Source organism: Conger conger, chromosome 6 (assembly GCF_963514075.1).
Source record: "Conger conger chromosome 6, fConCon1.1, whole genome shotgun sequence".
In the NCBI taxonomy this organism is placed as follows: Eukaryota; Metazoa; Chordata; class Actinopteri; order Anguilliformes; family Congridae; genus Conger; species Conger conger.
In genome coordinates this window covers 5,481,610-5,498,310 of record NC_083765.1, presented here as the reverse complement: position 1 = coordinate 5,498,310, position 16,701 = coordinate 5,481,610, and the positions used below count along the sequence as shown (strand labels likewise).

Below are 16,701 nucleotides of genomic sequence, written 5' to 3'. Positions count from 1 at the left end.
GCTAAGAACTTATACAGAACAGATAACAGAAAACACAGAACCTGACAGATGGCGCTAAAGCTAAAACTGGTAAACAGGCTTGCTTACTTGCGTCATTCATGCGAGCGGTCCAGTTGTTCGCGCTCGTTCCCTGTAGTTCCACCCGGAAAGGGGAGGTGAATCCAGGCCCGTCTCGGTCGATGACGGACAGTGTCACAGTGTGAGATTCTTGGTTACAGATTGTGATCGCCCTCTCCTCGATTGTGGGAGCGTTGTCATTTACATCTTCCAGCTCAATCAGCAGAGTCCCGGTTCCCGTTGCAGGGGCATCATCTATGAAAAAAAGAGGCAGGTCTTAGTTCACGGTACTGAATGGATACAAGGAAGAATTAATGGTTAAAGAAAAAAAAAAATTATATGTATGAATATATATATACCGTCATCAATGGCCAGGATGAGGGCCCGGTATCTGCCCCCTTTGACAAAGGGAGATTCTCTATCCATGGGGCTCCTCGCTTTGATAAGTCCAGTCTCTCTATTGACGTTCAGCCATCCATCTGGATCATCGCCCAATTTATACCTACAGGGGAAAAAAAATACTCAATTGCTTGTTTCTGTTCTTTCTCAACCACTAGTTTGTAGACTTTCATATAATACACCACTGGCTGCAGTGGATTTACACAAAGTGCAACAACTCTCCGTGCAAGACCCTATATCGCTTTTAGGTAAACTAAGCATTAGGTACACTTTAGTGGTAAGCGCACACAGCTTGTGGTTGCTGTGAGAAAATAATCAGCTGGCTGGCAGGCGCGTGTGTACATTACAATTATTTAGCTGAAGCTTTTATCCAAAGTGACTTACAGTTGATTAGCCTAAGCGAGCAATGCGGGCTAAGGAAGGTACAGAAATACTAGTGAACCTGATTCAGGTTATTCCGTGTGAACGCTGCTGTGCTAAATGTTGCATTCCCAGAAATATTTTCTTACCATACTTTCTGATTTTTTGCCATGTCAGGGTCAGTTGCTGTATATGCAATTATGTCAGCACCAACTTCCAGGTTCTCTGGTTTAATGACCACCTTCTCGACTGGATTAAACACTGGAGCCTCGTTCACATCCTCCACGTTCACAATAACTGTGGCAGTGGAGGTGGGCAGATTGGTGACAAACGGGGCATCGTTCTCCACGGTGACCAACAAGGTGTACTTTGCGTTCTTCTCAAAATCAAGGCCCTGATTGGGGACAGAAAATATACAATTAATAATGTATAAATTATTTAAAATTTGCAACAGTCTGACAAAAGCTTGGTGCTGAAGCAGATTAACTATTTTGTGGATCAAAGATCCTTTGAGATGTTTGGTCTCCAGAGCATGGATATTCACCTTGACTGTAGTAATAATGCCCTCCAGCTTGCTGGGTCCAGTGGTAACATTGAAGAACCCTCCATTGTCTCCTTCAATAATCTTGTATTTAGTTGTGTGAGGTTCATCCCCATCAGTCACTGGCATTTTCACCACTAGGGCACCCACTTCATTCTCAGGGACAGTCACTGTGTACTATGGAAGAGAAAGTTTACAGAATGTGTGTTACACAAAGTAGAAGACACAATTCAACTTAAAGGATGCTTCTTTAACATTAACAGAAACTGCACAGCCCACCACACTATGGATAGGAAAGACTTGAATAGCACACTTCACATAACTGAAAAGTCCCAGTAAAAGCTCACTTACTGAATTTGGGTCAAACTGAGGAGCGTTGTTGTTGCTGTCGGTTACTGTGATGCTTGCTTTGCAGGTGGTTGAGAGGCCGTCCCCCTCCATATCAGCAGCGCTAATTACCAATGTATATTTAGGAAAGTTCTGCAAAAGGAAAAGCACAATGGTTCTCTCACTGGATTCGCTTTTTTACATTGTCTTAAAATCATTGTCGTTTTTTCATATAGATCCTGTTATAAGTGGATCGCATACCTCTCTGTCCAGCCCCGCTGATTTCAGTTGGATCCCTCCAGTTATAGTGTTAATAAAGAACATATTTGGTTTTGGACTCTCTGGGTCTTGGCTCACAATACTGTATCTAATGTCAGCATTAGCTGAACCAGGTTCATCTAGATCAACAGCGGTCACCTTCATGAATTCAAAACCTTAAGAGGGAAAATAAATGAACGCAATTGCGTGAATATTGCTACTGCTGTCAAAGGCTATGCTTCTGTTGTCAAAGGCTATGCTTCTGTTGTACCATACTGACATTTGCCCTGAGATGAGCCTACCTGCTTTGGATCCTTCAGCTAACTCGCCAAAAAAGGTTTCATGAGTGAATTTGGGTTTCTCGTCGTTCTGATCGATCACAAAGACGATAATTTCCATGGGATCCTCGGTCGCAATAGTTTCACCCACTGCTTCAGCGTGAGCAAAGAGCTAGAGAGGGGGAAGAGGGTACCAAGGAGAGAGAAAAAGATTAAAAATTGAGGGTATTAAACAAAAAAACATAAATTATTATAAAATGACATTTGAAGACAGACAATACAACAGTTTTACAGACACGTGTGTAGTGCAGAAATGTACCCTCGATTCTATCATTGATCATTGACCAATAGCTGCTAAAAACCCTGATCAAAGAAGTGATTGACTGACACAAGCATGTGATCCCCAGCCTTCCTGAATAGATGGACTACACTGGCCTGAAGTTGCAGCTGGGACTCAACCAAACACAAAAAATGCTTTTATGTTCCTGGGGAAAAAAAGCAAAACAACAACTCACTTTATATTTATCTTGTGTCTCTCGGTCCAAAGGCTGTGTGACACTGAGCCAGCCAGAGTCTAGGTCAATTTTGAACAGCTGAACAGGGGGCTGATCTGCCCCAGGCCCAGTGATTTTGTAATGCATCGGCACTTCCTTATCCCTGCTGGATCTGATCTGTGAACACAAAAACAACCAGGCGTCGGTCAGTAAAACCTGACTGAGTTGTAACCAAACTGAAATGGGCAAGCCAAAGCGCCCGGGCACCTACCTGCACCATCTGTTTGGGGAAGGGGCCTCTGTCGTTCTCTGGGAAGTTGATGGGGGGAATGACCCAGTCCCTCTTCTGCCTCTTCAGCCCTTTGGAAGAGCGTGGAAACATCAGCACTGGAAGAGCTGCAGAGTGCTGAGGCTGAGGAAGTATTGCAATCAAATTAATACCAATATCAGCTCATCGTAACAGCACCTAAAAGAGTGCGTGTGTGCGTACATGCCTGTGCATGTATGTGTGTGTGTGTGTGCACAGGAGTGATCCTGACCTGCACAGGAGTGATGCTGCCCACCTTGTGTTGATGGTCATGCTGACTGTCTCCAGGTTCAGAAATCACTGTGTCTGTGGACATCTTCTTTGGGCCATCTGAGAATTTGGGTCCAAGTTTTACATTTGTCTCTATAAAAAAAAAAAAAAGAGTAGTATTTAACATTAGTTTAGTACTTGGATTTAAAATGAAAGACACAATATAGGATTATAAATAGGATCTGCATGCTACCGCCATCTGCTGGTTTTTGGCGGCTATTCGTGCCTCACAAGTTAAGCCTATTTTGTGAAAATTAATTTCACTCAGGCGGCACGGATGGTGCAGTGGGTCGCACTGCTGCCTCACAGCAAGGAGGTCCTGGGTTCGAATCCCTGTCAGCCAGGGCCTCTCTGTGAGGAGTTTTCATGTTCTCCCTGTGTTTGCGTGGGTTTCCTCCGGGTACTCCGGTTTCCTCTCACAGTCCAAAGACATGCAGGTTAGGCTGATTGGAGAGTCTAAATTGCCCATAGGTATGAGTGTGTGAGTGAATGGTGTGTGTGCCCTGCGATGGACTGGCAACCTGTCTAGGTTGTATTCCTGCCTTTCGGCCAATGTATGCTGGGATAGGCTCCAGCCCCCCTGCAACCCTGTTCAGGATAAGCAGGTTAAGATAATGGATGGATGAATGGAGTGAGACAGGCAGCAGCTGTGACATTATTGACAGAACTGATGCTTTACCAGACACAGCAACAGGCAGTTGTTTTATTTTATGAGACTAATTTGTATATTTAATTTATTAGGGCAAATGGCCTTTTTTTGGGGGGGGGGGGGCTTGCAGTGATGGGGTAGCCCCTTGCCTTTAGTTAATTTACAGCTTACATACCTTTATTGAGAAGTTGGGTTGTGTCCGTGTTAATGGATGTGTTGCTCGGTTGCCATGGTACAGTCTCTGCTGGTATACCTGTAGCCCAGCCCTGAGGTGTGAGGTAATAGGTTTAGTTTTTTTCACAACACAACGGAATTACAGCGGAATTACTTTGCTGAACAGAAATTGTGGTTGGCAAAATACTGCAAAACCTTTGTGTGTCACTTAGAAAATACTTCATAAAACTTAACATAAACAAAAGTAGCAAAGATGCCCATAACTTACTAAAATATATAGAAATTTGGAAGGTTTAGAGTGGAAAACCATTCCACTTCACTATCTATAAAAAGATTTTGAAGTGACATAGTAGCATACTATATATGGTAAACTGAACCCTCAGTGAGCACTTTATTAGGTAGACTTGTTAAGTGAATTTTAATCATCCAATCATGTGGCAGCAACAAAATGCATAAAAGCATGCGGACATGGTCAAGAGGTTCAGCTGTTTTTCAGACCAAATGTCATCTTTGGTGAAATTTCAAAATTTTAACAATATGTTAAATTGGCTTGGCATTTCTGTCTGTAATTATAGCTTCTTGTACAAGCCTTTAATGTGTTATTCTGAATAGTCATTGCCAACAACTTTGATTATGAACCTTTAATACAATCCATTGCTTCTGTTACTTGCAATTGCGTTAGATTTTCTTTGCGAGGCAGAGTCTAATCATTAAAACACAACGCGGCACAACACAGTTGCTTTTTGTTTTTCGCACCATTCTGAGTAAACTCTATCGACTGCACCAACGATCATGCAATACCACTGAAATCACACTTTTCATTCGTTTTGAGGAAGTGGAATGTGCTAAGATTGCTTAAACAGATGCACTGTGAAACCACAGATGGTCAAGGTAGTCTAGTCATTACGACACAGCACACCACAACACAGTATACAAGCAATGCCAATAATGGTAAAAGGCATACAACAAAGCACAAAATAAGCATAAAAAATTATATTCATTTTGATTTGTGGTCACAGCAGGACAAAGGGGTACACAAAGATCTAGATCTAATTCATGAACCAGGCTTTAAATTAACGGTCAAATGTCTGAAACTGACAACTGCATATTTAAAAAAATTCTGTCCATGACAAATTACAACAGAGTAAGTGGCAGTGGAGCTCAGACTTACATGCAGGAAGAGAAGGATAACTTCATAGTATATTTCAGGACCCATTTGATGAGTGAAACTATTCTCTCCGCTTCTCTGAACCGTCTGCTGTCTTCTGTTCTTCTGTGGTGTCTGTAAAAAATGTAGCTATTGAGGCAGCTGGTGGCCTGAAAGGCGGAAGAAGCCCTTTAGTTCCTGATAGTAAATAGTAAATGGCAGGCATTTATATAGCGCCTTTATCCAAAGCGCTGTACAATTGATGCTTCTCCATTCACCCATTCATACACACACTCACACACCGACGGCGATTGGCTGCCATGCAAGGCCCCGACCAGCTCGTCAGGAGCATTTGGGGGTTAGGTGTCTCGCTAAGGGACACTTCGACACAGCCCGGGCGGGGGATCGAACCGGCAACCCCTCCGACTGCCAGACGACTGCTCTTACTGCCTGAGCCATGTAGTAGTACATTTATTATTTATTTATTCTATTCAGCCCAAATTTTTAATATCTGGACACAACCTTTAGCCAAGAAACATCCAAACACCATAAATGGACTAAAACCCTGACACCCTTTTTATCATGCTTCAGCATATTTTTCCATGTGTACTAGACCAGTGGTTCTTAACTGGTCTGGCCTTGGGACCTACAATTCCCTATGGTCATTAGGTCGCGACCAACTTTTTTTTTTACATTCAAGACAACTTATTTTATTTCTAAAATATTACTAAAATATTACTGCACATATGATATTACATTGGCATTTGTATTAAAATATTAAATCATTGGGAAAATACTCAAACATTTAATCCATTTAGATTTGACATCACACTGTATGAACTGGATGTGAGTGAACACTGCAAATAATATGAGGTGGGCCTACCTCCTTTTACAATGACCAGATTTACAATGAAAAGACCAGAACAGGCTGTTTTAACAATTCAGCAAATTAGGCCTAGGCTGTTTTAGGATCATTAATGAGAGAATTGGGGATGCTTTTCAGATCTGATCAGAGACTCCAAATCAGGCACTATGGTAGACAGAGCTACACATAGATCATGTTCGGTGTCCAACCTGTTTCTTTGCTTGGACTTGAGCTGGACCAGAGTGGAGAATCCACTTTCACAGAGGTAAGTAGTGCTGAAGGGCAGTAAGATTTTAATTGCACGGATAGCCAAGGAGGAATACTCAGCCGTGACACTGCACCAGAAGTGAGAGAGGCTTACTTCTCCGAATTTCTTTTTCAGCGTCTGGTCGCATGAAAGCTCAATCAGCCAATTCTCTTCATTACACGGCAACGCAGCGCTTTCGAGGTCGATTCCAAAGGGATCGCGCACCCACTGTTCATGTTCACTCGATGTCTCTGGGAAGTAATCATGAAACCGCGTTTGCAGTTTCCTGAGGTGCGCCATAATGCTGCTCTTCAGGGCATTTTTGTGCGCGACAGTGTCCAGCTGACGTATTTCATGATGGGCGTTGGGAAACATGTCCAGCCTGTCTTTGGACACTCTGTTTTCCCACAGTGCGATCTTCTTCTTAAACGCATTCACTTTATCGGACTGCTCGAACTTATTATGCCCCTTCGCTTGCAAAGATAAGTTCAGTGTGTTTAGGTGCTCGAACACATCAACAAGATAGGCAATGTGGGCCAGCCAGAACTTACTGTCAAACAGCTCAGCATAAAGCGAGTTAGTCTCGGAGAGGAAAGCTGTTATTTCTTCTTTCAGTTCGCAAAACCGAGTCAAAATTTTTCCTCTCGACAGCCAGCGAACTTCCGAGTGATATAACAACTGCAAGTGCTCTGCGCCCAGGTCTTTACAGAGAGTTTTGAAACACCGGCTATTCTTGCCACTGCGTTTAATGTGATTCACCACTTCTACAACATCTTTCAATGTGCAATCAAGCATTGGCACCATGTGTTTTGCGGCTAATGCCTCCCGATGGAGAAAGCAATGGTTCCAGGTTGCATTCGGTGCCCTCTCAAGAATTCGTTTCACCACTCCCCAATGCCTGCCAGTCATGCAGGCAGCACCATCAGTTGTAATCCCAACGCAATTGTCCCAGCTCAGGCCCACAGTACCCAAGTACAAATCCACAGAGTTGAAAATCTCGTCTGCCGTTGTAGTGGTAGGCAGATCTCTACTGCAGAGAAACTGTTCTTGTATATCTCCCTCCCAAACGTGCCTCACATATACAAGTAAAATCGCATGGTTGGCTATATCCGTGGACTCATCCATCTGTAAGGCGTAATTAGTGCTTGCCTGGATGCGGGTCTGTTGCTTTATGTCCTCAGACATGTCTTCAATACGCTTACATATTGTATCATTCGATAGCGGTATTGTCTTCAACTTATCTGCTGCGGCTTGGTTTACCACCTCTCTGACCATATCAATAGCTGCAGGTAAGATGAGGTGCTCTGCTATGTTGTGGGGCTTCTTGGCCCTTGCTATGCGGTGGGCAACGTAGTACGACGCACGGACTGCCTGTACCTGTGTGGATGCTGAAGTTAGACGCATTTGCGAAGTCCTTAATTCCTGGCGTCGCCTCTCAAAATACTCGACTGGTCTATCTTCGACAGTCGGGTGTTTTGTCTCCAAGTGACGTTTCAGTTTCGAGGGTTTCATGCTCTCCTGTGCCAGCAATTCACCGCACACCACACATTGGGGTTTCTGGACGCCTTTGTCCTCAACATAGCTAAATCCATATTTCAAATACTCGGGCTCGTATTTTCGTTTCGCCATGACGGGTCGCTAACGTTTTACCGCTCAAATGATTGATACATGTCACAAAACATTCTATTTCCATGGCAACAACAGGCATGGGCCTGACATCAAAATAAAGGTTTTGGGTCAACTAGTAGGCCTAGGTAGCCTATCTCTGTGGCTCTGGGGTCAACGTTAAGCGGTTGCATGAAAAGAATGCGTTTCTTTTTTTGTTTTTGTTTGTTGACACCATCCCTCCGCGACCCATCCAGGACACCCACTTTTGTTGCGACCCACCAGTTAAGAAACACTGTACTAGACTAAATGTTCGTGGCTGTACAACTGATTCTATGTAAATTGTATCATATCTGACATGCTCTGTAGTTTGCCACGTTCTGTTTACGATTTCTTTGGACACCGTTTTAATGATGTCTTAGAGTCACCAAAGGGACATCTGTGATTGATTTAATGCTTTTATAAGGTAATTTAAGTGCTTAGTTTGTCAATAGGGAGGTAAGGCTGAATAGCATTTCCAGAATTCTGCTGAGTGCTATGCTAGCAGTATTCTTCAGAGAAGGCAACAACAATGATTTCATATCAGCAAATTATGCAATAAATCATTCTCCAAGCACAGAATTACAAGGCTACAGATCATCCGCAAACTTATCGCTCAGCAGGTTTTCATTGCTTTTTTAAAATATTCGTAGTTACCAACATACATGATGCATACACTCGTACATAATGCAGTAACAAAGATGTCGTTGTCTATCTAGGGATGGCCAGTCTCACAGGACTGTTGCCATCGATGGGCCACTGATCACATGATTTACGTTACTGTCACCTTCCTGTCAGCTTTGACCAGGCTGGCCCCACTGACCTCTCTCATTGACAAGGCGTTTTTGGCCAAATAATGCTGCTCACTGGACGTTTTTTGTTTTTTGCACCATTCTAAACTCCGCACCAACAGATCATACTTTTAAAAAAACAGAAGAGGAGGAGGGCTACGGCGTTCAAGTCAAAAGTATAATGGAAGGTGCTCTTTGGTCCAAAACATGGGGAAACCATCCAGTTAAAAGAGCAAAAGAAGTGGATCCAAGGCACTCTTCCAATGAAGTAAAAAACAGCTTTATTATAAAAGGCTAGTTCATAGTTGAACACTAAAAAATGCCAACATGTTTCGGCCAAATAGTGGCCTTCATCAGGGCAGACATGAAAAGAGAAACAAACAGCAGTAGTATATATACACCTAAGGTTGTCATTAAGGTGATTGACCACAGCTGTGCAAAGTGGGAGGGCTCAGGAATAAATCTGAATGCAAGAAAAACAGAAAACACTAGAGGTCAGTAAACAAACAATATATAGATCACACTTTTAATCTGTGTAGAGGAAGTGGCGTGTGATGAGACTAACAGGCGATTAAGCTTAAACAGGCGCACTGTGAAACCACAGACAGAAGAGTTAATCTAATTCTGTTTATTCAGCACTCTAGTGGGCTCTGTGGACAGAACTATCACATTAAATTAATGGCATTTGGCAGACGCTCTTATCCAGAGACATACAGTTGATTAGACTCAGCAAGAGACAATCCTCCCCTGGAGCAATGCAGGGTTAAGGGCCTTGCTCAAGGGCCCAACGGCTGTGCAGATCGTATTGTGGCTTCCCAGTCATGTACCTTAACCACTACGCTACAAGCCGCCCCTTTGCAGTGATGCTTAGCTTGCTGGCCTTCTGACCCACTAATCAGAGCTGTGAAGGTATGTACCAGGAGAAAGCAAATACAGACGACATTGTGAAATGTATACTTTAACCAATTATTTCAGTCTTTGAATACTTATCATGAGGAAATGTGTTCTGTTGTGAGTCGCAACAATCATTTTTGTCAAATCAAACATGGACAGACACAGACTTTGGAGTCAATTATTCTCAAAAACACAGTTTGAAATGAGCTGATCTTGCTGAAAATGTACAGTAAAAAGTTATTAGAAATATTACAAGAAAGCCGAGATCCTCCTCTTCACAATCGAATAGAACCCAAAATGATGAAGCAGGTCACACCATACTTACACTCAGTGAGCACTTTATTCAGTATTTATTAGATTTTCACATCCATAGCAGTACTGTGTACTTCTATCGTTTCTGCAAGACAGCAAAAGAAACCACACAGGCAAACCTGAGGAACAAAGACATTTTCAGCCATCTCTCTTGATTCTCTCACTGACATCAGTATTGCTTTTCTCCAAAGATGTGTTTTTATATGACAGCTCCACACTGGAGGATGTGCAAGAAAACTGCACTCTTGTTCAACATTTTTCTATTCTAATACATTCAAAAATAGCTTAGGAAAAATAACATCTAACCATTACAATTTACACTCAGGGAGCATTTTATTAGGTATTTATTAGACTTTTTGACTTATTGGTCTTCTGCTGCTGTAGCCTATCCACACAGAGGTTTGATGTGTTGTGTGTTCAGAGATGCTCTTCTGCATACTACTGTTGTAATGCGTTGTTATTAGCATTACTGTCACCTTCCTGTCAGCATTGACTAGTCTGACACTTTAATGTGTATTTAGTTTTAACTCAAGGGTTATGTAAAGTATATCTATCACATCCTACTATACTACATTTTCCCATATCTGTCTTTTGTTGAACTCATATTTTTCCAAACAATTGTAGCTCCAATTAAAATGTGAGCAAAAGTAAATTGTGTTAAAAAAAGAAGTGTAAATGGTAAAAATATTTAGAAAAGTATATTAATTTTAGAAAAATTACAATGAATTTGCAATCATTTGCTCAAAAAAAGAAATAAAAGAATCAGCTCAAGCAGATTTTTTTGTTGTTGTCAAACATAGCATAGAAATTCTTATAATAAAATTCTTAGCCCAAAGCACACAATACAATACAGCAAGAATATCAATGCAAAAATACATTTATCTTGATCAAGAACGTCTGATAATCACTGATATTATCATGAACACAGATGCCAATTCATGTCAATGTAAAGTGAACTCAGACGGTAATTCTAAGTTGGTCTGATGCAAAAAGAACCCCTAGTTATGCAGGCTTCCCAAGTTGCAGTGGCAGTAATGGTGTTGTCCTGGAACAGTCCCTGGCTATCAAATACGCGGAGGATAACAGTGTAGTCATTCTCTTCCAAATAGGTTCTCAGTCCAAGTATTATGCCCGTCTCTGGAACAAATAAATGAAACAGTCAAGTTTCTGTTATGGGAACAGAAGTTTACAATACACTGAATACATCTGGGGTTGAGCTGAAATCACATTCAACTTTTTGTTTCCTGGAATTTACACCGAGACGTGTTAAACTACTACTACAGAGAGTATTTTAGTAAATGAAAGTAAATAAGACTTTATTGCTTGCAATAACTGCACTAAGCCTGAGACCAATCGACATCACCAAACTTTAGCTTTCTTCTTTTGTGATGCCTTTCCAGGCTTCTACTGCATCTTCTTTCAGTTGTTTCTTCCTTCAATCTCCTCTTCAGGAGGTGAAATACATGCTCAATTGGGTTAAAGTCTAGTGATCATCAATGAAGAGCCCACTCCTGAAGCAGCCATGCAAACTCAAGTCATGACACTTCCTCCACTGTGCTTCACAGATGAGCTTGTATGTTTTAAATCATGAGCAGATCCCTTTCTCCACACTTTGGCCTTTCCATTACTTTGGTAGGTTAATCATGGTCTCATCAGTCCATAAAACTTTGTTCCTAAATATTTTTGTGGCTCATCTCTGTACTTCTTTCCAAATATTTGCTACTGATGAGTGGTTTGCATCTTGTGGTATAGCCTCTATATTGCTGCTCTCAAAGTCTTCTTCAAACAGTTGATTGAGATACCCTCACTCCTGCCCTGTGGAGATTGTTTGTCACTAACTGATGTTTCTTCACAGCCCTCACAATCTTTCAGGCATGAACTGCTGGTGTTTTCCTTGGTTCACCTGTTCAATGTCTGTTGCTCAGTACACCAGCTGGTTTCTTTCTTTTTCAGGACATTCCAAGTCCATTTGATGAAAAAGCTGTAAATCAAGAGTAGACATGTCCATGTCCTCCTCTTCCTCAGGGAAGAAGTGTGGCTAATAAATACATTACATTACATTATTGGCATTTGGCAGACGCTGTTATCCAGAGATTAGATTATTCAGTTGATTAGACTAAGCAGGAGACAATCCTCCCCTGGAGCAATGGAGGGTTAAGGGCCTTGCTCAAGGGCTCAATGGCTGTGCGGATCTTATTGTGGCTACACTGGGATTAGAACCATCGACCTTGCGTGTCCCAGTCATTTACCTTAACCACTACGCTACAGGCCGCCCCATATAATAATAGCCCAGGCAGCAGGCAACAAATTTGGCCACATCAGGTGGCCTCAACAGAAGGCTGCCAGAAGGGGTGGCCCAGGATGGCCAGCTCGGACAGAATCAGGCACAAAGAGTCGATCAGAGTGTGTCAGAATGGTGGTCAGGCTCTCCGTTGACTTGGGGAGGTGAGTGAAGTCAGGGCGTCAGGCTTAACGTTCTTGGAACCGCATTACTTTACCTTAATGGCATTTGGCAGATGCTCTTATCCAGAGTGATGCATAGTTGATTAGACTAAGCAGGAGACAATCCTCCCCAGGATCAGTGCAGGGTTAAGGGCCTTGGTCAAGGGCCCAATGGCTCTTCCGGTGGCTACACCGAGGATCGAATCTACCGACCTTGCGGGTCCCAGTCATGTACCTTAACCACTACACTACAGGCCGCCCAGCCAGGCTTGCCAGGCCAGTAGGTAAGGTTAAATTGGAACCAGTTAAAGAACAGTGACCATCCGGTCTGGAGGGGGTTCAGTCTCTTGTCCGACCTCAGGTTGTAGTGGTCGGTCCAGACAATGAATTGGATGGCAGTTCCGTCCAGCAGGTAGTGCCACTCCTCAAATGCCAGCTTAACTGCCAGGAGTTCTCGATCGCCAATGCTGTAGTTTCTCTCCATGGGAGAGAGAGATGGAGAGAGAAGAAGGCACAGGGATGGACCTTGTTGTCTGGGGATCTCTGGGAGAGTATCGCTCCGACACCCGTTTCAGAGGTGTCCATCTTCAGGGTGAGCTGTTTTTCTCGGTCAGGCACGTTCAGGACAGAAGCAGAGGAGAATCGCTTCTTGAGCTCAAGGGCTCAAGAAGGGGCTTCAGGGGTCCAGCCAAAGGTCCTTGCGGTTGGTGGGAAGAGGCCAATTTGGCTTTTTGGGGTCCATTTTGATCTTTCCCCTGGAGACGACAAAGCCAAGGAACTGGAGGGTGGAGCAGTGGAATTTGCACTTCGGCTTTAACGAATAGCCAATTCTCCAGGAGTCGACGGAGGGCTTGGTGGATGTGACTGACGTGTTCTTGCAAGGAGACAGAGAAGACGAGAATTTCATCCAGGTAGACAAACACACACTTGGATATTGTGTCCCGGAGGACGTTGTTAAGGAGGTTCCGGAAGACAGCGGGGGTGTCAGTGAGTCCGAAAGGCATGACCAGGTACTCATAGTGGCTGCTGGGGGTGTTGAAGGCCATCTTCCATTCGTCCCCCTCACGGATGCGGTGGTAGGCATTGCGGAGGTCCAGCTTGGTAAATGGGAACCGACAGAGGTTGAGGAACTTGAGCGCCAGCCAGAGAGTTAGCCAATGTGGCCATCTGGTGCTGAAGGTGGGCCAAGTCCTGGTTCAGGGAATGAAGCTTGGTGTCATGCACTCCAAGTTGTTGTCCCTGCCGTCTCAGTGTCTCCTGAGTCGGGGTTGGGCTTGCTGGGTTCATGTTTGGCCAGATCAACGAACCCAATAGTGAGACCACAAAAGTTCAATTTAAAGTCTTTAAGTTTATCGCAGATCATACAGGCAGGGGTCGAGAACCAGCAAACAGGAATGGTACAGGACAGGCAGTTTGTAATCGATAGTCCAGGCAAAAGTTTGGTATCCAGGCAAACGTTCGGTAACATCACAGGTAATCCAGAGAATGGTCGTGTTCACAGGCAGAAAAAAAACAGGTAGTCCAAACAGGCGAAGAAACAAAATCAGAAACAAAAGCACTAACCGATAAACCAAAGGGAGTCCAAAGACAGCGGGTCGAATCAAAACAGAAGGGTAACAATAAACAAAAACGCTAAGAACTTATACAGAACAGATAACAGAAAACACAGAACCTGACAGATGGCGCTAAAGCTAAATCTGGTAAACAGGCTTGCTTACTTGCGTCATTCATGCGAGCGGTCCAGTTGTTCGCGCTCGTTCCCTGTAGTTCCACCCGGAAAGGGGAGGTGAATCCAGGCCCGTCTCGGTCGATGACGGACAGTGTCACAGTGTGAGATTCTTGGTTACAGATCGTGATCGCCCTCTCCTCGATTGTGGGAGCGTTGTCATTTACATCTTCCAGCTCAATCAGCAGAGTCCCGGTTCCCGTTGCAGGGGCATCATCTATGAAAAAAAGAGGCAGGTCTTAGTTCACGGTACTGAATGTATACAAGGAAGAATTAATGCTTAAAGAAAAAAAAAATGATATGTATAAATATATATATACCGTCATCAATGGCCAGGATGAGGGCCCGGTATCTGCCCCCTTTGACAAAGGGAGATTCTCTATCCATGGGGCTCCTCACTTTGATAAGTCCACTCTCTCTATTGACGTTCAGCCATCCAGCTGGATCATCGCCCGATTTATACCTACAGGGGGAAAAAAATACTCATTTGCTTGTTTCTGTTCTTTCTCAACCACTAGTTTGTAGACTTTCATATAATACACCACTGGCTGCAGTGGATTTACACAAAGTGCAATAACTCTCCGTGCAAGACCCTATATCGCTTTTAGGTAAACTAAGCATTAGGTACACTTTAGTGGTAAGCGCACACAGCTTGTGGTTGCTGTGAGAAAATAATCAGCTGGCTGGCAGGCACGTGTGTACATTACAGTTATTTAGCTGATGCTTTTATCCAAAGTGACTTACAGTTGATTAGCCTAAGCGAGCAATGCGGGCTAAGGAAGGTACAGAAATACCAGTGAACCTGATTCAGGTTATTCCGTGTGAACGCTGCTGTGTTAAATGTTGTATTCCCCGAAACATTCCCTTACCACACTTTCTGATTTTTTGCCGTGTCAGGGTCAGTTGCTGTATATGCAATTATGTCAGCACCAGTTTCCAGGTTCTCTGGTTTAATGACCACCTTCTCAACTGGATTAAACACTGGGGCCTCGTTCACATCCTCCACGTTCACAATAACTGTGGCAGTGGAGGTGGGCAGATTGGTGACAAAAGGGGCATCGTTCTCCACGGTGACCAACAAGGTGTACTTTGCGTTCTTCTCAAAATCAAGGCCCTGATTGGGGACAGACAATATACAATTAAAAATGTATAAATAATTTAAAATTTGCAACAGTCTGACAAAAGCCTGGTGCTGAAGCAGATTAACTTTTTTGTGGATCAGATGTTTGGTCTCCAGAGCATGGATATTCACCTTGACTGTAGTAATAATGCCCTCCAGCTCGCTGGGTCCAGTGGTAACATTGAAGAACCCTCCATTGTCTCCTTCAATAATCTTGTATTTCGTTGACCAGGCTGATGTGTGAGGTTCATCCCCATCAGTCACTGGCATTTTCACCACTAGGGCACCCACCTCATTCTCAGGCACAGTCACTGTGTACTATGGAAGAGAAAGTTTACAGAATGTGTGTTACACAAAGTAGAAGACACAATTCAACTTAAAGGATGCTTCTTTAACATTAACAGAAACTGCACAGCCCACCACACTATGGATAGGAAAGACTTGAATAGCACACCTCACATAACTGAAAAGTCCCACTTAAAGTTCACTTACTGAATTTTGGACAAACTGAGGAGCGTTGTCGTTGCTGTGGGTTACTGTGATGCTTGCTTTGCAGGTGGTTGAGAGGCCATACCCCTCCATATCAGCAGCGCTAATTACCAATGTATATTTAGGAAAGTTCTGCAAAAGGAAAAGCAAAATGGTTCTCTCACTGGATTCGCTTTTTTACATTTTCTTAAAATCATTGTCGTTTTTTCAAATATATCCTGTTATAAGTGGATCGCATACCTCTCTGTCCAGCCCCTCTGATTTCAGTTGGATCCCTCCAGTTATAGGGTTAATAAAGAACATATTTGGTTTTGGACTCTCTGGGTCTTGGCTCTCAATTCTGTATCTAATGTCAGAATTAGCTGAACCAGGTGCATCTAGATCAACAGCGGTCACCTTCATAAATTCGAAACCTTAAGAGGGAAAAGGAATGAACGCAAATTAATATCAGCATGAACAATTAAACAAAAATGTATCTAATTCAACAGAACAACACCACCATGGCCGTTTGTGTTAATGGATCTTGAACAGTCAACCCAGCTAGTGAATATTGCTACTGCTGTCAAAGACTATGCTTCTGTTGTACCATACTTACATTTGCCCTGAGATGAGCCTACCTGCTTTGGATCCTTCAGCTAACTTGCCAAAAAAGGTTTCTTCAGTGAATTTGGGTTTCTCATCGTTCTGATCGATCACAAAGATGATAATTTCCATGGGATCCTCGGCCGCAGTAGTTTCACCCACTACTTCAGCGTGAGCAAAGAGCTAGAGAGGGGGAAGGGTATTAAACAAAAAACAAAACATAAAATGACATTTGAAGACAGACAATACAACAGTTTTACAGACACGTGTGTAGTGCAGAAATGTACCCTCGATTCTATAATTGATCATTGACCAATAGCTGCTAAAA

General features: G+C 43.2%; 1 protein-coding gene across 1 annotated transcript in view; it reads right to left on the bottom strand.

The window, feature by feature from the left end:
- Window positions 1-16,701, bottom strand: part of LOC133130512 (cadherin EGF LAG seven-pass G-type receptor 1-like) — a 74,123-nt gene that overhangs the window by 35,807 nt on the left and 21,615 nt on the right. Inside the window, exons 17-29 of the mRNA XM_061245154.1 lie at window positions 16,409-16,556; window positions 16,032-16,204; window positions 15,795-15,923; window positions 15,435-15,620; window positions 15,052-15,296; window positions 14,503-14,645; window positions 14,175-14,399; window positions 11,039-11,151; window positions 2,986-3,126; window positions 2,736-2,891; window positions 2,245-2,392; window positions 1,946-2,118; window positions 1,709-1,837 (exon numbers count right to left, since the gene is read on the bottom strand). Coding sequence (XP_061101138.1) covers window positions 1,709-1,837; window positions 1,946-2,118; window positions 2,245-2,392; window positions 2,736-2,891; window positions 2,986-3,126; window positions 11,039-11,151; window positions 14,175-14,399; window positions 14,503-14,645; window positions 15,052-15,296; window positions 15,435-15,620; window positions 15,795-15,923; window positions 16,032-16,204; window positions 16,409-16,556 — 2,109 coding nt within the window. The remainder of the gene's footprint in view (window positions 1-1,708; window positions 1,838-1,945; window positions 2,119-2,244; window positions 2,393-2,735; window positions 2,892-2,985; window positions 3,127-11,038; window positions 11,152-14,174; window positions 14,400-14,502; window positions 14,646-15,051; window positions 15,297-15,434; window positions 15,621-15,794; window positions 15,924-16,031; window positions 16,205-16,408; window positions 16,557-16,701) is intronic.